The 22319-nt window shown below is 40.2% G+C and overlaps 1 protein-coding gene and 1 long non-coding RNA gene across 2 annotated transcripts; one reads left to right on the top strand and one right to left on the bottom strand.

Moving 5' to 3' along the window:
* Nucleotides 1-667: 667 nt before the first annotated feature.
* LOC120546635 (NACHT, LRR and PYD domains-containing protein 3-like) lies at nucleotides 668-21840 on the bottom strand. The gene is made up of 18 exons (XM_039781715.1): nucleotides 21586-21840; nucleotides 14627-14729; nucleotides 14446-14544; nucleotides 14252-14329; nucleotides 12350-12466; nucleotides 12065-12178; nucleotides 11781-11894; nucleotides 11532-11645; nucleotides 11283-11396; nucleotides 11035-11148; nucleotides 10693-10771; nucleotides 6072-6300; nucleotides 3811-5629; nucleotides 3547-3720; nucleotides 3096-3269; nucleotides 2802-2975; nucleotides 2100-2146; nucleotides 668-1792 (listed from the first exon to the last, which is right to left on the bottom strand). The coding sequence occupies exons 2-18, from the start codon at nucleotides 14713-14715 to the stop codon at nucleotides 1224-1226; spliced, it is 4218 nt and encodes a 1405-aa protein (XP_039637649.1). The 5' UTR covers nucleotides 14716-14729; nucleotides 21586-21840; the 3' UTR covers nucleotides 668-1223.
* LOC120546697 lies at nucleotides 16631-17813 on the top strand. Its single transcript, XR_005636925.1, has 3 exons — nucleotides 16631-16746; nucleotides 17003-17136; nucleotides 17427-17813. It is a non-coding gene; the product is annotated as an uncharacterized LOC120546697 (long non-coding RNA).
* Nucleotides 21841-22319: the final 479 nt, after the last annotated feature.

The raw sequence follows: 22319 nt of genomic DNA, 5'->3' as shown, positions 1-22319 counted from the left end.
TGTACATCAACAAAAGACAACTCACATACAGTATCTACATTATTTTTGCTTAAATATATATACAGAGGTTGCGATCTGGTGGGTTGTGTTCATTGATGTTTCATATTAACTGGATACTGGATCATAAAATGGCGCTGATTCAGTTCAATGGAGTTTGTCGCCAGGCGCATATACATAACAAGCATAACAAGTTTCCCCCTTTGAGATCCCTTTAAGGGGAGACACTGCAGTTAGAAAGACCTGGCTAGTACACACAGCATTCCAGGATGGGAGAAACATATGCTCTGGTTTATTAGCATTTCTTTAATGGTCCGATGGCATGAAAATTTCACTTTATGAGGTTTTTTAACATTAATATGAGTTCCCCCAGCCTGCCTATGGTCCCCCAGTGGCTAGAAATAGTGATAGGTGTAAACCGAGCCCTGGGTATCCTGCTCTGACTTTGAGAAAATTAAAGCTGAGATGGGCCGATCTGGAATCTTCCCCTTATGTCGTCATAAGGGGAAAGGTTACCTCCCCTTTCTCTGCTTTGCTTTGGATTTCGGGAAAGAGACTTCAGATACAGTATTAAGGGACCACTAAGGTCTATATAAAAGAGACTTCAGATACAGTATTAGGGGACCACTAAGGCCTATATAAAAGAGACTTCAGATACAGTATTAGGGGACCACTAAGGCCTATATAAAAGCATCCAAAAAGCATCATGTCATAGGACCTTTAAACCAATCACAATCGTCATGGGTGGCACTAAGCGCTGCATGGAGCCCCGGTGCCTCTGCTAAATAGCCTCGGGAAGGAACTTGTTTTGGTGGAACAGGTGTACGTTCAAAAGTAGTTTTAGTCATGCAACAAAAAAACTCAGATTGGACAGATAGTCTAGCTAGCTGTCTGGATTTACCCTGCAGAGATCTGAGGAGCAGTTAACCATAGTACTCAGCCAACACACAAAAAAAGAGGAAGGTGATAGAAATCGGTCCAAAAAAGGACATACGGCGGAATTTCCAGTGGCACCGTGGCAATCCTGGAAGAGGAAGGTTGTGGATATAGACTACCTAACAATAGATGAATTTTGTAAATGTATTGGGAAATTGTTTTAAGAAAAATGTGTGATGATATGACACAGGGTTTAGTTTTTTCCAGATCAATCACTCAAGATTAGAGAGTAATTCATGTGGCATTGCATTTCCTCCAGAAGACAGCAATATTAGTGTTTCTCTTCTGTCCTACAATGAACACAGAGACACTGCGGAGTCCAGTGACAGCATCAAAGACTCCACCCCAAAACCAAACCCAAATCCAAACCCAGGATAAAGAGGCTCTGTGAATGTGGTGTTGAAGGTGTGGAGGTGGATCGGTGTGTCAGAGGAGACTGTGTAGAAGGACAGAGTGCCGGCAGGACAGTCCACATACACTGCTACTCTGTTAGAGACAGAGGAGGAAGAGAAAGGGAGGACTGTTTCCTTGTTGATGTGCCAGACAGAGTAACGACCATCACAGCAGTTTAGACTCCATGACTGATCGTTCCTTCCAAACCTGCAGTCAGAGCCCTCTCCTTTCCTTCTGATTCCACTGTAACTCACTGCTACATCAATGTCTCCTCTCCTCTCGACCTCCCAGTAACAGCGACCAGTCAGACCATTGCTACACAGAATCTGACTGCAACGGTCAAATCTGTCTGCATGGTTAGGATAAGGCCGTTCTTTCTCTCCTGATAGTGTCACCTTCCTGTTGTTTTCAGACAGTTTGAGCTTTTTGTGCGCTGTGTTTGTGTCCAGTATGAGTTCACAGGCATCTGACAGAAAGAACAAGAAACAATGGCAGCAGTTTATAGTCTCAGTTCTTTTACTTGTTGACATACCAAATGCATGCTCTTGTGGGAATTTGTTGGGTTTCTGTAAATTACAGTAGTTTATAGATCAATATACAGTATATGATATAAAAATGTAGTCTAAACCTACTCTATCTGTAAAAGTTATAATTTGACACCATAAAAATGGAATAACAATAACAAAATAAATTCAAATTTTAGTAGAAAATGATTAAGTGTGTGTTTTTTGTGTGATTTTCAAAGTCATGGATCAAATTAAATCCAAACTTACATTTCCTCAGACCAGGTTTTAACCACTGCTGTCCACCATGGTCCACCCTGGAGACAGAAACACAGTTTACAGATTATGTAAACATACAAGCGCATTGAATAACCTTCTCTATACATATTTTTTATCCAATGTGAGTCCTCACTGCTGTTCAGTGTGTAAAGTGTTTCTTAGCTTGTATTCTCATTTATCCCTATTCCCTTTTTTCCTTCACTTGGGTCTGCAAAATAAAGATGCAATGTCCTGTCAAAATCATAACTTTAATAATAATAACAATGAGCGTTGAATCCTAAAGACTTACAGCCAGTTGTTTATTTGACAGCCATTGGAGATTTAGTCTAAGTCTTTAAATGAAAATGCTCATTACTGTAATTTCACATTTTAGTCATTTTCTATCCTTCAGAGTTTTAGTCAACGAACAGTCATTACATTATTGCCCAAATTCTTTCTCTCTTAAATCCAGTGTAAATTTCCTCAGCTATTTTTTTAACTTTAGCCTTAGTCCTGTGTTAAATGTCCTTGTTAGTTTTTACAAAACCTCATCTCTGCCATCAGATTATATTAAGCATTTCAGTTAATTCAGTGTAGGTAAACCAACAATTTTGTAATTTAAGTTAAACTTCTTTATTAAAAAATTAAATATCTAACATAAAACAAATGATTAAGAATGCAGCTTTGCAGTTAGCTGTTGTTATCTGTCCATACCTGAGAGTGTCCAACCTCCAGATTGGATCCTCTAGTCTAGCAGACAGAAGCTTTACCCCTGACACTCCTGGATGATTGTAGCTCATGTCCAGCTCTCTCAGATGGGAGGGGTTGAAGCTCAGAGCTGAGGCCAGAGAACTACAGCCTTCCTCTTTTATCAGACAGCCTGACACACTGGAATTTAAGGTCAGTACAGCAACATTTCAGGTTATCAAAGGGGCAGGAATATTTTGCTGACATTAACCAGAATGAAAACCTTGAAATGATAATGTATTTAAAAAACTGATTTCTTGCCTTAGAGTTTCCAGTGTACAAAGTGGACTTTGAAGTCCAGTTGACAACTGCTTTAATCCTGAGTCCTGCAGGTCGTTGTTACTCAGGTCAAGCTCTCTCAGACTAGAGGACTCAGAGCTGAGGACTGAGGAAAGAGCTTCACAGCTTCGCCATGACAGTTTACACAAACCCAGCCTTTAAAGAGAGGTACATATTCAAAACAACTGATTTTATTATGTAATGTGAATTATGCATGTGGGTGCAAGGCTCAAGGCAAACATAATTCAGCTAATAAAATGAAAATAATTGAAGTTGTGCAAAACTATACCCTGGTTTATGTTTTTCAAAATATAAGTAGATTTAAAAATATTTACTTTTCAATTAATCTGAGTACTTCTCTTGCAAAATTACTATGATATAACAATGGTATATTTTTTGTGCCCCAGTTTACAGATAGCTTAAACCACCTGACCTGAGAGTTTCCAGTGTACAGTGTGGACTATCCAGTCCAGCAGACAGGAGGTTCAACCCTGAATCCTGCAGGTTGTTGTTACTCAGGTCCAGTTCTCTGAGACAGGAGGACTCAGAGCTGAGAACTGAAGACAGAGCTTCACAGCCTCTCCCAGACACATTACAACCACTCAGCCTAAAGAGGAATCAGTGATGAATAAAAGTTTAAAGTGTTTGTGGTTTCTCCTCTATTCATATTTATATATTCAGTAATTTATCCACTTACAGAGCTTTGTTGGAGGCTTTGACCACTGGCAGCAGCCTCAGAAGAGCCTCCTCTGAAGCAGAGTATTTCTTCAGGTCAAACACGTCCAGATCTTTTTCTGATGACAGTAAGATGAAGACCAGAGCTGACCACTGAGTAGGAGAAAGTTTATCTGTGGAGAGACTTCCTGAACCCAGGTATTGTTGGATCTCCTCAACTAGAGAATGATCATTTAGTTCATTCAGACAGTGGAACAGATTGATGCTTCTCTCTGCAGAGAGATTCTCACTGATCTTCTTCTTGATGTACTTGGCTGTCTTCTGATTGATCTCTGAGCTACTTCCTGCCTGTTTCAGCAGACCTCGTAGAAGAGTCTGATTGGTCTGCAGTGAAAGACCCAGGAGGAAGCGTAGGAACAAGTCCAGGTGTCCATTTGGACTCTCTAAGGCCTTGTCCACTGCACAGTGGTAGAGATGTGTTGGTTTAGGTTTGTCTCTGAAGACTTTAGGCAGCCGGGACATTGTTTCTTCTTCTGACAGCAGATTGACACCAGAGTTGATGAATGTCAGATGTACATGAAGAGCAGCTAGAAACTCCTGAACACTCAGATGGACGAAGCAGAACACCTTGTCCTGGTACAGTCCTCTCTCCTCTTTGAAGATCTGTGTGAACACTCCTGAGTACACTGAGGCTGCTCTGATATCGATGCCACACTCTGTCAGGTCTGATTCATAGAAGATCAGGTTGCCTTTCTGCAGTTGCTCAAAAGCCAGTTTTCCCAGAGACTTGATCATCTTTCTGGTCTCTTCATTCCAGTGCGGGTCTATCTCAGCTCCTCCATCATACTTGATGCTCTTTCGTTTGGACTGAACCACCAGTAAGTGAATGTACATCTCAGTCAGGGTCTTGGGCAGCTCTCCTCCTTCTCTGGTCTTCAGCACGTTCTCCAGAACTGTAGCAGTGATCCAGCAGAAGACTGGGATGTGGCACATAATGTGGAGACTTCGTGATGCTTTAACATGGGAGATGATTCTGTTGGCCTGCTCTTCATCTCTGAATCTCTTCCTGAAGTACTCCTCTTTCTGTGGGTCATTGAACCCTCTGACCTCTGTCACCATGTCAACACACTCAGGAGGGATCAAATTGGCTGCTGCAGGTCGTGTGGTTATCCAGAGGCGAGCAGAGGGAAGCAGATTCCCCCTGATGAGGTTTGTCAGCAGCACACCCACTGAGGTGGACTCTGTAACATCAGTCAGGATCTCAGTGTTTTGGAAGTCCAGAGGAAGTCGACACTCATCCAGACCGTCAAAGATGAACACAACCTGGAACTCTTCAAACCTGCAGATTCCTGCTTCTTCTGTTTCTTTAAAGTGTTTAAAGAAGTGATGAACAAGTTCCACCAAGCTGTACTGTTTCTCTTTCAGCACATTCAACTCTCTGAAGGTGAATGGAAATGTGAACTGGATGTCCTGGTTGGCTTTGTCTTCAGCCCAGTCCAGAGTGAACTTCTGTGTTAAGACTGTTTTCCCAATGCCAGCCACTCCCTTTGTCATCACTGTTCTGATTGGTTCATCTCTTCCAGGTGGGGTTTTAAAGATATCTTCATGTCTGATTGTTGTTTCAGGTCTGTCTGGTTTCCTGGATGCTGTTTCAATCTGTCTGACTTCATGTTCATCATTAACCTCTGCAGTCCCACCTCCTTTGATGAAGATCTCTGTGTAGATCTGATTCAGAAGGGTTGGGTTTCCTGCTTTGGCAATCCCCTCAAAGAGACATTGAAACTTCCTCTTTAGATCAGACTTTATTTTAGTCTGGCATAAGAGAGCTCCAGCGCCAGTTCCTGAATGAAAATTGAAATTCAAATGAAAATATCTTGACTCTAGTAAACCTGATATATGAAAACATTTCATATAAATAAACCTGTATAGTTTACTCTCAATTTATTTGTGTGTTATCGTTATTGTGATGATTAATGATGACAAAAAGGGTCACACTCAATAACACAAAGTAACAAATATTATTATGACCCTGATTAAGGCCAGACCTGTCTTCTGTAAACAAACTGACTTCCTGTCATTAAGTACCATCCTATATTAAATCTATTTAGTTCATCATTTGTTGGACAAACAGTTCCTGACTGACTGGTTGCTGCTCATAGGAATTAACAGATCTCATGCAGATGTGTGCAGGATATTTACAGCAAAGTATGGAAATTAAAATATTTCACATGCTGGACCCATTTCCCTCTTGCTATCATGTTATACATGTTCAAAGCGTCTTACTTTTCTGCAAACAGTCAGCCAGCTCCTTGTGATTCATTCTCCTCAGGAAGTGCAGTGTAATCTTCAGAAATGCCTCTCTGCTGCTCTTCATTTTTTCTTCTTCCTTGCCATCCACCACCTCCTCACCTTCCCTATGTTTCTTTGAGCATTCTTGGTAATCTGGACTCAGAACCTTCTGGAATTTCTTCAGTTCATTCTTCACAAAACTAACAATGTTCTCCTCAAGCACCTGGAACAGAATCAAATTAAAATTAAAATTTAAACTAGAAGAACACAATTACATTGAAAGACAATGCAAGTTTACTTGTATAGCACCTTTCAACAACAGGGCAATGAAAAGTGCTTTACATAGGACGTAATGTGCACCATGAAAATAACACAAGGCAATATAACATTACACATTTAAACAAGATTTAAAAGAGTTGAATAAAATTGAAAATAAAAATAAGATAAAATAAAACGCTAATTCAATCACGGTGCAATGAAGATATGAATAAGTAGTCCTAAATTGAATTTCATAAAATGTAGTCGCACACAGAAATATTTTAACCCTTGATTTAAAAGAACGCCCTCAGTAGGGTTCAAGTATTATGTGAGTTTGTTTCAGAATGTGGATTAGAAATTACTTAAATTAATTTATTTCAGCGTTTAGTTTGGACTCTCAGCCCATGGGCCCACCACCTGTGGGAGGAACCACTGGGGTCGGGTGCGCTGCCACATGGGTGGCAGTGAAGGTCAGGGGCCTCGACGGACCAGACCCGGGCAGCAGACGCTGGCTCTGGGGACGTGGAACGTCACCTCTCTGTGGGGGAAGGAGCCGGAATTGGTGCGGGAGGTGGAGCGCTACCGGTTAGATCTGGTGGGGCTTACCTCTACGCACAGTCTCGGTTCTGGAACTGTACTCCTGGATAGGGGTTGGACTCTTTTCTTCTCCGGAGTTGCTCAGGGTGTGCGCGCCCGGGCGGGGGTGGGGATACTAACAGGCCCCCGGCTGACGCCGCTTCACGTTGGAGTTTACCCGGTGGACCGAAAGGGTCGCCTCCCCTACCGCCTGCGGGTTGTGGGGGAAACTCTGACTGTTGTTTTTGTGCATATGCACCAAACAGGAGTTCGAGTATTCGGCCTTCTTGGGAGACCTTGAGTGGAGTCCTGCATGGGGGCCAGTGGGGACTCCATTGTTCTGCTAGGGGACTTCAACGCACACGTGGGCAATGATGGAGACACCTGGAGAGGCTTGATTGGGAGGCACCCCCCTGATCTAAACCAGAGTGGTTGTTTGTTGTTGGACTTCTGTGCTAGTCATGGATTGTCTATAACGAACACCATGTTGCAACATAGGGATGCTCATAAGTGTACCTGGTACCAGAGCACCCTAGGCCGAAGGGTCAATGATCGATTTTATAATCGTTTCATCTGATCTGAGGCCGTGTGTTTGAACACTCGGGTGAAGAGAGGGGCAGAGCTGTCAACCGATCACCATCTGGTGGTGAGTTGGGTCAGGGGTGGGGAAGACTCTGGACAGACCTGGTAAGCCCAAACGTGTAGTGGCGGGTAAATTGGGAACGTCTGGAGGAGGCCCCTGTCCAACGGACTTTCAACTCGCACCTCCGGCGGAGCTTTTCGTGCATCCCTGTGGAGGCTGGGGGCATTGAACCAGAGTGGACAATGTTCAAAGTTTCCATTGCTGAAGCTGCGGCGAGGAGCTGTGGTCTTAGGGTCTTAGGTGCCTCAAGGGGCGGTAACCCACGAACACCGTGGTGGACACCGGTGGTCAGGGAAGCCGTCCGACTGAAGAAGGAGTCTTTCCGGGATATGTTATCCCAGAGGACTCCGGAGGCAGTTGCAGGGTACCGAAGGGCCCGAAGGGCTGCAGCCTCTGCCGTGAAAGAGGCAAAGCAGCGGGTGTGGGAGAAGTTTGGAGAAGACATGGAGAAGGACTTTCGGTCGGCACCAAAGTGCTTCTGGAAAACTGTTCGCCACCTCAGGAGGGGGAAGCGGGGAACCATCCAAGCTGTGTACAGTAAGGATGGGACACTGTTGACCTCAACTGAGGAGGTAATAGGGCGGTGGAAGGAGCATTTTGAGGAACTCCTGAATCCGACTAATACGCCCTCTATGTTAGAGGCAGAGCTGGAGGATGACGGGGGATTGGCGTCGATTTCCCGGGCGGAAGTCACTGATGTAGTCAAACAACTCCACAGTGGCAAAGCCCCGGGGATTGATGAGATCCGTCCAGAAATGCTCAAGGCTCTGGGTGTGGAGGGGCTGTCCTGGTTGACACGTCTCTTCAACATTGCGTGGAAGTCTGGAACAGTGCCAAAGGAGTGGCAGACTGGGGTGGTGGTTCCCCCTTTTAAAAGGGGACCAGAGGGTGTGCCAATTACAGGGGTATCACACTTCTCAGCCTCCCTGGTAAAGTCTACTCCAAGGTGCTGGAAAGGAGGGTTCGGCCGATAGTCGAACCTCAGGTTGAGGAGGAACAATGCGGATTCCGTCCTGGTCGGTGGAACAACGGACCAGCTCTTCACTCACGAAGATCCTGGAGGGGCATGGGAGTATGCCCAACCGGTCTACATGTGTTTTGTGGATTTGGAGAAGGCGTATGACCGGGTCCCCTGGGAGATACTGTGGGAGGTGCTGCGGGAGGTATGGGGTGAGGGGTCTACTCAGGGCCATCCAATCTCTGTACGACCAAAGTGAGAGCTGTGTCCGGGTTCCGCGCAGTAAGTCGGACTCGTTTCAGGTGAGGGTTGGCCTCCCGCCGGGCTGCGCTTTGTCACCAATCCTGTTTGTAATATTTATGGACAGGATATCGAGGCGTAGTCGGGTGGGGGAGGGGTTTGCAGTTCGGTGGGCTGGGGATCTCATCGCTGCTTTTGCAGATGATGTGGTCCTGATGGCATCATCGGCCTGCGACCTTCAGCACTCACTGGATCGGTTCGCAACAGAGTGTGAAGCGGTTGGGATGAGGATCAGCACCTCTATACCGGAGGCCATGGTTCTCAGCGAGGAAACCGATGGAATGCCTTCTCCAGGTAGGGAATGAGTCCTTACCCCAAGTGAAGGAGTTCAAGTACCTTGGGGTTTTGTTCGCGAGTGAGGAGACAATGGAGCGGGAGATTGGTCGGAGAATCGGCGGAGTGCGGTATTACATTCCATCTATCGCGCCACGTGACGAAAGAAAGCTGAGCCAGAAGGCAAAGCTCTCGATCTACCGGTCAGTTTCGTTCCTACCCTCACCTATGGTCATGAAGGCTGGGTCATGACCGAAAGAACGAGATCCAGGGTGCAAGCGGCCGAAATGGGTTTCCTCAGGAGGGTGGCTGGCGTCTCCCTTAGAGATAGGGTGAGAAGCTCAGTCATCCGTGAGGAGCTTCGAGTAGAGCCGCTGCTCCGCGCGTCGAAAAGGAGCCAGTTGAGGTGGTTCGGGCATCTGGTGAGGATGCCCCTGGGCGCCTCCCTAAGGAGGTGTTCCAGGCACGTCCAGCTGGGAGGAGGCCTCGGGGAAGACCCAGGACTAGGTGGAGGGATTATATCTCCAACCTGGCCTGGGAACGCCTCGGGATCCCCCAGTCGGAGCTGGTTAATGTTGCTCGGGAAAGGGAAGTTTGGGGTCCCCTGCTGGAGCTGCTCCCCCCGCGACCCGACACCGGATAAGCGGACGAAGATGGATGGAAGATGGATGGATGGATAGTTTGGACTCTGGGGAGAGTGAGCCAACCCGTACCAGCCCAGAAAAAGGTTGGTAACGTGGCATCAGATTCAAAATACATTTTGGCCCTAAGTGCTTTATAAACCAACAGTGATATTTTAAAGTAAATTGTTTGACACACAGGAAGCCAGTAAATATCTCTCTTCTGGTCTCTGAATCAGCCACTGCTGTGGGATCCGAAACCTGGAAAAACATTACAGTAGTAGAGCCTACCAGGGATAAGGTTTTTATAAATCCCAATGAAACATAAGTCATTTAATTCTTGATGTATTGGTGGTGATAATACTCTGACTGTGTAATTATGTCAATATAGCTATTAGTCATGTAGTCCATGACAACAACGAGATTTGTGGACTTGTCTGGGGTCTTTAACTTTACTGACTGAAGCCGACTTTTAAATGTTTTTTCTTTGGCTCCAACAAAAATTATTTTTATAATTCTATTTAACCTTAACCATTTAATTTGAGAACATTTTGGCACATCCAATTCTTGATTTTTGCACTGCACCTCCTTAATACTTTTATGGAGCCATGGTTACCTGGTGTTACAAAATATCGACCAATATGCTGACAAAAATATATCTACCAATGTGTGGTTAATACACGACTTATATAACATTTTGTATCGTCAGCATATTGGAAAATATCTACCAATATGTGGATGATACACTGAATTATATATAAAGTTGTTTATTGTCAGCATATTGGTAGATATTCAGTTTTTTATTATCTGATCTAGTGGCTTGTAAATGTTAAACAAAAGCAGCCCAAGAATAGAGCCTTGGTGGACTCCACATGCCATTTTTGTCAACCACATGACAAGGCTGCTGGTCTACATGGCGTAGCATGGAGACTGCAGTTTGTGGTTGTTGCAGTAAGTAGTAGTAGCTGTTCTTGCAGATTTACACACCATGAATATAGAGTCCAGGTCAGTTTGATGCTGCGGGTCAGACTGACCACTAGAAACATCTGAGCTCTGCTGCTGAAGTCTGTGGAAAAAAATCTTTCATTTAACAAACACAGTCTCTTGTAATGATTGTTCATGGTAGAAATAAGAGCAGGGTCGAAACGTTGCATTTTTATATTAAATATGGGAGTTTAAAGCAGTGTTGCGGACATTATATTATTTTCGTTAGAAATAAGAGATGAACACAATAAATTCTGCTCTGATATTTGAATGTGATGTTTTAAAAGAGGAAACTAAATCAAGTATGAGGATGAGAAACATTTTTTTCAAGCTTTCAATTCTTACTCTGGATCAGCAGATGTCTGTCCATGTCTGAAGTCAAAAGGTCGACCCTTAGACCGGTCACTCTTCATGGACACACAGGTGATTCCAGAGGGATCTGGTCTCTGCTGAGGGATCCTGTTAAAAAACAACACTAATTATTGCACAAGTCAAGGACATTCTTCCAGGATGTTCAAATGTTTTCTATTATTTGATACTTTAATGCAATCTTTTTTGTCAGTGAAATACTTTTTCCAGCTTTCAATTCTTACTCTGGATCAGCAGATGTCTGTCCATGTCTGAAGTCAAAAGGTCGACCCTTAGACCGGTCACTCTTCATGGACACACAGGTGATTCCAGAGGGATCTGGTCTCTGCTGAGGGATCCTGTTTAAACACAACACTAATTATTGCACAAGTCAAGGAAATTCCTCCAGGATGTTCAAATGTTTTCTATTATTTGATACTTTGATGCAATCTTTTTTGTCAGTGAAATACTTTTTTCCAGCTTTCAATTCTTACTCTGGATCAGCAGATGTCTGTCCATGTCTGAAGTCAAAAGGTCGACCCTTAGACCGGTCACTCTTCATGGACACACAGGTGATTCCAGAGGGATCTGGTCTCTGCTGAGGGATCCTGTTAAAACACAACACTAATTATTGCACAAGTCAAGGAAATTCCTCCAGGATGTTCAAATGTTTTCTATTATTTGATACTTTGATGCAATCTTTTTTGTCAGTGAAATACTTTTTTCCAGCTTTCAATTCTTACTCTGGATCAGCAGATGTCTGTCCATGTCTGAAGTCAAAAGGTCGACCCTTAGACCGATCACTCTTCATGGACACACAGGTGATTCCAGAGGGATCTGGTCTCTGCTGAGGGATCCTGTTAAAACATAACTGATTAATACACACGTAAGCAAATTCTTCCTGGATGCATACATGTTTCCTTGTATGTATGTTAAATTTAAATATTTTGATATAATTCTGCTAGAAACAACATGCTGACAAATGCATATCTTAAAAAAAATTCTGGCTAAAATACAGAGTTCTCACTTTTGATCATCAGACTTCTGTCCATGTTTAAAGTCAAAAGGTCGACCCTTAGACCGGTCACTCTTCATGGACACACAGCTGATTCCAGAGGGATCTGCTCTCTGCTGAGGGATCCTGTTAAAACATAATTGATTAATACACATGTAAGCAAATTCTTCCTGGGTGCATACATGTTTCCTTGTATGTATGTTAAATTTAAATATTTTGATATAATTCTGCTAGAAACAACATGCTGACAAATGCATATCTTAAAAAAAAAATCTGGCTAAAATACAGAGTTCTCACTTTTGATCATCAGACTTCGGTCCATGTTTAAAGTCAAAAGGTCGACCCTTAGACCGGTCACTCTTCATGGACACACAGCTGGGAAAAGACAAGTCTTGCTTCTGTGGTTTGATCCTCCTAAAAAAAACAGAATACTAATTTCTTAAAGGGCTTACATGCCCATTGTGCAACAAACTGAAATTTAATTTAGTAAATCTTAGATACATAAGAAACTCTCTCACCACTGAAGCATCTAGTACTTAAATACTTAAATACATACTTAAATGCAATGATCATCCCCCACCTTCTATACTGAATTACATCCTGGTCTCAGGCATGTAAAACAGTCATAAAACCCTCAGAATCTTTGTATAAAAACTGCCTCAAGATCCATGACAAGAAAACACAACATTATCATCACTGTCATATACTTGTCAAATATGATCCACTTAGTTTTGATAATTTAATGAAACACTCAAATGTGTCTTTACTACATAAAATCATATATGCTCCCCATCTGAAAAGGTTTGTAACACTCTGCTCCGAAATAACAGTGCAAACTACTCAAAGCGTTACAAGGGGGGGAGTGTAGCATCCCAAAGTGTAAAACCCAATTTGGGAGTTCCTATTTCTCATGTGTGGCCATGAGGCAGTGGAATGCCCTTCCCACAGAATATATCTTATGTACAAATTCCCACACTTGCTCATGCCTAACAAAGAGTTGGTTGATGAGTAAGCAAGTTTGCACACATCTATAAGATACTGTATATGTGTGTGTGTGTGTGTGTGTGTGTGTGTGTGTGTGTGTGTGTGTGTATCTGTGTGTGTATCTGTGTGTGTATCTGTGTGTGTATCTGTGTGTGTATCTGTGTATGTATCTGTGTATGTATGAGTGTCTAGAGTTGGATTGTACTCAAATGTGCCTAAGCTGCTGCTTCTGTTTGAGGGTGTGTCCTGGGGAGGGGGGAGAGAGAGAGTGACTGGGCTGCTGGCGCCCCTGTTTAGCCCCTGCTAAACTGCTTGCTTTTAATTACTATGGACACCGCATCATCTATAGTCCTGTAAAATTTCTATTTTAAATTGTTATTTTTATAATTGTCATACCTGCCCAGGGACTACAGGTGGAAATTAGCAATTGTTGCTATAACCTGGCCCAAGACATATTCTCTTTTATTACAAGTTTAATGTTTATTTGTGCATTGTCCATGTTTAAAATAAATAAATTTCCATTCCATTCCATTCCATATAAATACTTAACACTGTTTATGGGTCCCATACAAATATCAATTTAATTATGGAAATGCTTTTGTGGTTGCTTGTCATTGAAACACAGCTGGGTTCAGAATAGTTTGTTCAGAAATATTCTTCCTGGGTTAGTATTGGGGTTAGAAGAGGTTTAGTTTAGCTTTATTTGCACAGGCCTATTGATCTATAGGATGTTATTGTTGCCGTGGGTGTGTTGGCTATTGACTGGGCAGATAAGAGAAGTTCTCTCTCCTAGGAGGACTCACATCCCAGCCTAGCCAAATCTTGTTCCAATATCGAGAAGATGACAGAGGGGTCAGAATAGCAGTGCTGATGTATATAAATAAGTGCTAAGGTAAGATCATACAAAAAAATGCCTAAGTTGTATATATTAAACAAAAATCAAACAATGATTATTAAATAACTGCCGGTGTATATAAATAAGTGCTTAGATAAAATCATGCAAAAAATGCACATTATTTATGTATTGAAAAAACATGCATCAACATTGAATTTGGCTGGTACAAATAGTAAAAAACAACATAAATGAACCTTTAAATATTTACAATGTTAAGTTTAGAAACATTCTTTCTAGGTCAGGGTAAATATAACAAAAATATTGCTGAAGTAAAAAGTTTCTGTCAGACAAATCCTATACTCTTAGTTCTTGATTCTTACACAGGTTCATCAGACTGCTGTCCATGTCTGAAGTCAAAAGGTCGACCCTTAGACCGGTCACTTTTAATGGACACACAGCTAGTCCCAGAGGAATCCCAGAGGAATCAATGATTAAATGATTAAAACACAAGTCAAGGAAACGTACCAAAATGCTCAAATATTAAAAATGCTTTTTTCCAGCTTTCGATTATTACCTTTGGTCATCAGACTGCTGTCCATGTTTGAAGTCAAAAGGTCGACCCTTAGAACGGTCACTCTTTGTGGATTCACAGGTTGATACAGGAGAGTCCGGTCTGTTCAACACAGAGAGCTTTTAGTGGGAATAATGATGTTAGAGATATTTGAGTCATGGGCATTTAGAGATCATCCTCTCACCTCTGAGCTTTGGTCTTGCTGTCATGTTTCCCGCACAGAGTGGTTTTAGAGGGAGGAGCTCCCTCCTTTTTGTCCTCACACTGATTCATAGCAGAGTCCACATCTTCTCACAAACACAACGTCATCATTATCGTCATTTATTTCAACAAACTTTGATTACTTTGAAATGTATTAAATAATTCCACTATGGTGGGGTTTTTTACATTAATTTAAAAGCCTCTTTGAAACAAAAAAATGTCCTGGCCAGGATGAATGGTAAAACCATTGAGGCAATAACATACTAACCATAAAACAGACAAACAATTTCAGAATCATACGAAAGGAGTGGCATTCATAAATACTGCTGGATATATACAAGAAGGAGTCATTTATTTGGTCTCAAACAGGGCAGTTCTTGTATATATAGAGAGGTAAGAGGTAAAAACTGTCATTAAACCTACACCTGTCCTCATGTACCCTGACACAGACAAAGAGACTTCAACCTTAAGTTCATACAATAAATATAATAAGAAGTTTCATGCACTGCAATAACAAACAGCATGTTGCATAGGGGCAACATTATTTTATGTTTTATGTCTGTGTGTGTGTGTCTGAGTGTGTGTGTTAGAGTGTGTGTCTGTATGTGTTAGTATGTGTCTGTGTGTGTGTGTTAGAATGTTGTGTGTGTGTGTGTGTTAGAGTGTGTGTCTGTGTTGGTTTGTTTCTGTGTGTTAGTGTGTGTGTCTGCGCGTGTGTGTGTATGTGAGTGTGTGTGAGTATGTGTGTGTATGTGTGTGTGTGTGTGCTTGTTTAAATATTGAAGAAATTATATATATATATATATATATATATATGTATAATATATATAATATGATATATAATATAATATATATAATTGATAATTGATTTATTGATATAAACGTGAGAAATAAATTGTATATTGTAAGATTCAAGATTTGGTACACTGTTAAATGTTTCTGTAAATTTACACCCAAATTTCAACATGATTAACCTGTTATATTTAATAACTGCGCCTTACTGTCAATTTTTAGGGAATATATGTTAAATAACACCAAATGTTTGTTATTTTACATCTCATTGTTAAATAACACTCATTTTTGTTATTTAACCGCACATCTATCTGAAATAACATGTTCATACAGTATTTTTTGGATTCTGGGAAGGAGCGTAGAAGAAGGCATTTGAACCTGCAACAAACACACGGAGATGCCCTCTGATCTTGCATGACATGAAATGAACCTTTTATATATGTCAATGAAATTAACTAACTTAGCTAGCTAGCTGCTAGGTGATTCCAGCTAGCAAGATTTCGATAGTTTGTCCATTAATCTTAGAAAACAATTTATTTCAATGTCCATTCATGTATACGATCTAAATCTATAAATAATAGGCTAACGTTATGCCTAAGTAGCATTCCCGTGGTCAAGTTTGTGTGCCATTCTTGCCATGTCTTTCATTCATTGCCACGTCTGGTTAAAGCAGGTTCATCCTGAAAATCAAACGGCTAAATACATTTACTGATAGCTGTTAATGATGCTAGATAGTTGGTCTAAGACTGTATTTGATGATTTCATGTCAGCTGCTCATCTTTGATGGATTATAGCAGTTTGGGCTACAAACTGTCCAATCCAGCAAAAACAGCTACTACTGATTGGGCTAGTGCTGTATCTATGTGAACAGCTATTCTCTTTTAATTGCATTGGGATAGTGCACCCGGTTTTGTGCTTTTTTGCTGTTTGGATTATCATTGACTTGTAGATAAATGTGTACATTTGTTTTTGTTTTAAATTACAGATGCAGATGCAGGGTACCATCCCTGATCACACTGCTGATCAAGATGATCTCCCATATCTTGTATGTAGTGAATTCAATGTTATCAAACTAAACTCTGTATTCAAAATGAAAACTAAAACAGAAATTTGAAAGTTAAAACATTTGTTTCAGGAGAAACGGGAAGCCGCTTCCACGCTGGATGCTCAGCATTGAGGGGCCGACTATGTGTGTGAAGGGACCCAGTCCACCTTTGTGACAGAACTGGCGTCTTTTTTTTCTTCCTGTTTTTACATCTTTAACCTACAGTACCAAGAGGAGGCAGCCTGCACGCTTGAATTCATCCAGAGGTAAGATATTGTCTGTTAAAACCTGCATTTGTTCTGGCCTAGCTGTGGCTCAAGCATGGTTTTAACAGGTCTGGTGATGGGATTTAGCAATTAACTTTGCTTTAGAAAGTTTGAGTGCAACTTACAATATTCATAGAGGCAAGAAAATAGTGCATGTTGAGTATAGTTCATGTACTAGTTCATGTATTTGTTGATTTTGTTGTGCTGTTAGTCTGTGTGAATTACTAGATTTTCAACTAGTGTATAATTTTTTCAGATGCTTTGTGGGTATAAACCCAGAAAAAAAGGACAAAGGTTGCAAAGAGGAAAAAAACGAAGAACGGTCAATTCACACGTCACCATCCTCTTGCGTAGGCTCATGGACTTTCAGTGGGATTTCATTTGAAAATGGTGAGTTAGATGTATACATTACACATATGTTCAAACAGCAATGATTCAGGAGACTGGGGAAATTCATTCTCAACTCCCTTTCAAAGTTAGAATGCTGAACTCCTCTTCCATGCTCTTTTGTCATTCTGTTTTTGTTCTTTCAATTACTTTTACTCATCACACTTTCTATTATTTTATGTTATTCTGTCTGTTTTGTGCTCTGTTCCTGAAATTAGCTTTTGGTAAAGCCATGTGATTTAATTTTGGATCAAAATGAAATTCATGGATCTCTCTCTCTCTCTCTCTCTTAGAACCAAGACGTTCCAAAGGATCCTCATTGTGTGCTTTGTTTTACAAAATGGTTAGTGGTCTAAGCAGTGACAGTGTTATTATTGTTTATTGCTCTTTACAGTATTGACCAGGAGTTCCATGAATTTAAGTTAAGTCTTAGCTTGAATGTATTCATCCACGTTGAATTTAAGTGGTTTGGGTAACATTAAGTGTTGAGGTTCAGTATTTTGTTATATTGAACAATGTATTTGGGTTTAAAAATGTATTTGCTACAACTATTTTTAAGCCATAAACATGAGATTTGTTTGTCATTAATCTCAGCCTATGTGTAACATTTTTGAGTGACCAGGAGTTTGAGTCTTACAGGGAGGTGTGTTCAGGTGCATTCTGGGTGTGCTGGTCTTACAGGGAGGTGTGTTCAGGTGCATTCTGGGTGTGCTGGTCTTACAGGGAGGTGTGTTCAGGTGCATTCTGGGTGTATTGCTATCTTGAGGCAGTGGGAAGTGATGGCTCCATTGACCAACACAAACCTGGTCTAAAGTCAATAACGCAGCATTTCATTGTTATTTTAACAGAGCATCAGTAAAATGCTCCTAGGCTCGTGCACAGCACACACACACTATGCTTGTTACACACACAGGGACATACAGCACACACACACACACACACAGACAAACATGCAGAAGATTACAGATAAATCCTCCATCATAATAGCAATGCTCCAAACGCGTCTGGCTTTTAAAGGGAATGGGAGATGATCTCTGATTGGTTTATTGCATGTTACGCCCAAAACACACCTCTGATTAATGAAGACACTAAGAACAACCCTTTAGGACCAGGCGCCTGTTGACCTAGCAAAAGTGGATTTGGACATGCTCTAAACACACCTGCGCCAGGCGCTTCACGCCTTACTTAGATCCTTAAAATAGGGCCCACAGTGTTGTAGATGTCAGCAATGAACATGATGTATTTTTCTGTGATTGATCCAATCTATGTGTGCTTACATTTGTAAGTATTTACCTTTCAGTGTTTGTATTACAACAAAAAAAGTTAATTTCAACACGGAACTAGATAGTTTTCTTTCACTTAACAAATGTATTATGCTTATTTTTGTATTAACTCATGCTAGAATATGTCTATTACAATCAGTGGTACACATAAAATAATTAAAATTACATTTAAAAAGCAATATTTAATGGAAACAAAATAAATGGTGATTTAACATCAATTTCCTGTAAAAAAAACATTAACAGGAATAAACTGTTAAAATAACAGGAAAATAATGGTAACACTGCTGCCAGTAATTTCCTGTTTTTTCTATGATTTGCAGTAAAGTCCTGTTAAAAAACATTACGGGGAGTGCACTGTAAAAAAACATTAACAAGAATAAACTGTTAAAATAACAGGAAAATAATGGTAACCCTGCTGCCAGTAATTTCCTGTTATTTAACAGGGAAATATTTAACAGTGTAAGTAAAATGATATATTTGCATGCGTTATAAAGAATTTTCACTGAGAAAGCTTGTTAACTAACGATAGGATTAGATAAGTGTATAGTTCTTCCCACTTCTTTATTTATTTGTTTATTTGGTCTCAAACAGGGCAGTTCTTGTACATATAAGAGGTCAAAACTGTCGTTAAACTTACACCTGTTCTCATGTACCCTGACACAGACAAAGAGACTTCAACCTTAAGTTCATACAATAAATATAATAAGAAGTTTCATGCACTGCAATAAAAAAACAGCATGTTGCATAGGGGCAACATTATTTTATTGTTTTATCAATATCTAACCAAGAACAAGGAATTAAATCCAGCAGATGTTGATGATAATACAATTATAAATGACGGCTTATTATAAACTGTAATATTGGCAATTTTGTTCTACTATAACTTTTGTGAAATGCATATTTTATGGTGCAGGAATCTGTTTTTGGTGTTTGGATATAGCTGTTGTACTTTATTTTATGTTTTATATTGACCTTATTTTAATTGCAGTCAATGATAAGGATGTTATTACAGTTTTTTCCGATTGCTAAACGACAGTGGGCACAACTGGAGTCACATGTGCAAAACTGAAACTCCAGTCTGCACTACCAACAGTCACCTGAGCTAAACAGTTCACATCAGCTGCAAAACTCATTCACAGCAACACAACTCTTAACACACGTCTCAAAACAGGCTCGGTGCAGCCAAACACTATGCACAAGCCTCACTGAGATAACACACACTGTCACTCAGAACACACTGAGGGTAAAAACACTAGCATCAAACACCAATACACAAATTACAAACTTTCTCATCTTTACAGTTTGAACAATTTGAGTGACTTGACACTACTCAATAGTTTATTTAAGGAAAAAATATAGATTGTATAGCATACCAATTTTTACATAAGGTAAACAAGAAGGAATGAAAATCAGCAGTTTTCTTCAATAAAGTATTTTGTCTCTAGTAATTTATGGAATTACTGGGGAAAAAAACTAAAGGTACATAACAGTACCAGAGAATAGTGTGACTAATCCTGCCTCTCTCCAGCATCATGTGGCAAGTTTTCTTCATCACATTGGATGTCTTCATCATCTCTAAATACTAATGAATGTGGTGTTTCTATTGCTTTCACCTCCATTACTATATGAAAAACAGTAAGAACGCAGTTTTACTATTGTAAAGATATAGTGTTTTTCACTTTTTTTATAGCTGTGTACATAACCTCAGACATCTTACCTTGACATATTGGTATCTTTGCTCTTTTATCTGTTTCTCTCAAACAGTACAGTGTATAATTGTTTCATTCTTATTTGGTGTTTGTATACAAAAAAAAGGCTTTCTGAGCTTTCTCTGTATAAATACCATATATGTTCACTAACTAGTCTAAAACAAGACACTTGCTTAGGCTTTCAGCTAAAATTGCAATCAGCAGTGTTTGATAGGCACCAGACTGAAATCTATTCTGTTCTGAATGTGTGGTTAACAGTGTTGACAGCAGTGTGTTAGCATTTGAACAAAGTGCTGTAAATCGACAGTGTTGTGCACGTTGTGGTTAAAGTCATGGGATAAGTGTGTAGAGTTTTGAAAACTGTGTTCAAGCAATGAAAAATGAACTAGAGTTTGGTCCACATGAACTGCTGCTGTGCAGACTGGAGTTAGAGTTTTGCACATGTGACTCCAGTTGTGCCCACTGTCGTTTAGCAATCGAAAAAAACTGTAAAATATAAGCTTGAACCTTTATATTGCACATTGACAACATCATCTACAGTTAAAAAATGTATAATTGAGAGATTGAGTGTGCATGTAAAATCTGTCTGATTAAATACAAAATGCAGAGATAAAGAAATAAATTGCTGTGGTAAAGCTCAAGTTTAAACAATTTTAGAGACCTTTTTTAATGTTACAATGGTTAATGTTTGTTGTTGTTGACGTTGATTCACTGTGTAGTTTATATGATGATTTTTTATATGTAGCACAAAGATCCTGGTTGTTGTTTATTAAAAACTTTTTCTTTACTTTTCTGGTTGCTGCAGCTTTCAGCTTAGTTACATAAGTAAATATAATAACTAAAAGGTTTATTCCCACAATATTTTTGAAGATGCATCATTGTTTTGTACCTTTACCATGAACATGCACATGCTTAAACATTTAATGGTTGTTTTTAAATCTCTTGATCAGAATCTATCCCGCCTGTTAACACCTTCAAAGTCTTTTTGCTGGACGTTGGACAGTAAATGTCAAACATTCAAGATAATCAAGTGTATGACCCTTGAAACCTCTGTTACACCTATAACATGATACCTCTCTGCAACTCTGGTGCAGTTCATAAATATAGCGCTATATTCACTCAAAAAACATTGCCTCTGAACATAATTCGGCAACAAATACATCTTTCAGCACGTAACGTAAACATCACATAATTAAAAAAGCAATTTGGTGATTTATTAATGTAAATTCTAGGGAACATGTCGTCTGTATCTTCCTATGTTGACTTATGTTATTGTCTATTAAATTTCAGCTGACGAAATACACTGAGTGACCAGAAAAATACAGATCCAGTTTAATAGAGAACTGCATCCATGTTCAACAATTTAACACTTCACTTCTGCTCATCTCTACTATTATAAGAACACTTTAAAACTGACACTTGCTGACAACAAAATGGCGGAAAACTTTTATTTACGTTACCTTTTGATGGTGAAAATAATTTGCATGAAGTCGACGTTCGGCGGTGAAATTATTCAGCAGCTTTAACCAGGAAACCAACAGGAGAAATAACAAACATGTAACTGACAGCAGGAGGTTTTCAAAGGTCTTTTGATTCATCTGCAGTCTCAACTCTCTGTCTTCATCTTCAGACTGAAGAGTTCTTTAAGAAATGTGATCACAGAGCAGCTCTGAACTTTGGAAGGAACAACTGAAGTCAAAGATTAACAGACAGTATTAAACATTATCAATTGGATCGTAAAGGTTTGATGATACAGTTTTATACACAGGGCCTTTTATTTTCCAACAAGGAAAATATCTTTAAGTATCTTTATGATATGTGCAAAATGGGACAAATAAATTGTCCTTGTCTTCTTCATTATCATTACTCATTATTATAATATCTGTGTTGCCAAATGGTCCAGGACAGATGATGGTGGCATCAGACTGGCAGCAGCAGATGGCTCTCCACCGATAGTCAGGGTCTGTCTGAGGTTTCTGTCTTTTAAAAGGAAGTTTTTCCTCACCACTGTCTCACCAAATGCTTGCTCTTGGGGGATATTGGGTCTTTGTATATAATAGAGTGTGGTCTAGACCTACTCTATCTGTAAAGTGTCCTGAGATAACTCTTGTTTACATTTGACACTATATATACAAGACCTTGGGGAATACCCAGGACTAGGTGAAGGGATTATAACTGTTATGTGGGCAGCTGT

The sequence above is a fragment of the Perca fluviatilis genome, chromosome 18, assembly GCF_010015445.1.
Source record: "Perca fluviatilis chromosome 18, GENO_Pfluv_1.0, whole genome shotgun sequence".
NCBI lineage: Eukaryota > Metazoa > Chordata > Actinopteri > Perciformes > Percidae > Perca > Perca fluviatilis.
This window is presented reverse-complemented; position numbering and strand designations above follow the sequence as displayed.

Coding starts and splice junctions, on each gene's coding strand:
- LOC120546635 (XM_039781715.1), bottom strand. CDS start 14,715: ATGAATCAGTGTGAGGACAAAAAGGAGGGAGCTCCTCCCTCTAAAACC. Junction 14,545..14,626: donor AGCAAGACCAAAGCTCAGAG/GTGAGAGGATGA, acceptor TGTGTTGAACAG/ACCGGACTCTCCTGTATCAA. Junction 12,467..14,251: donor CAGCAGTCTGATGAACCTGT/GTAAGAATCAAG, acceptor TGTTTTTTTTAG/GAGGATCAAACCACAGAAGC.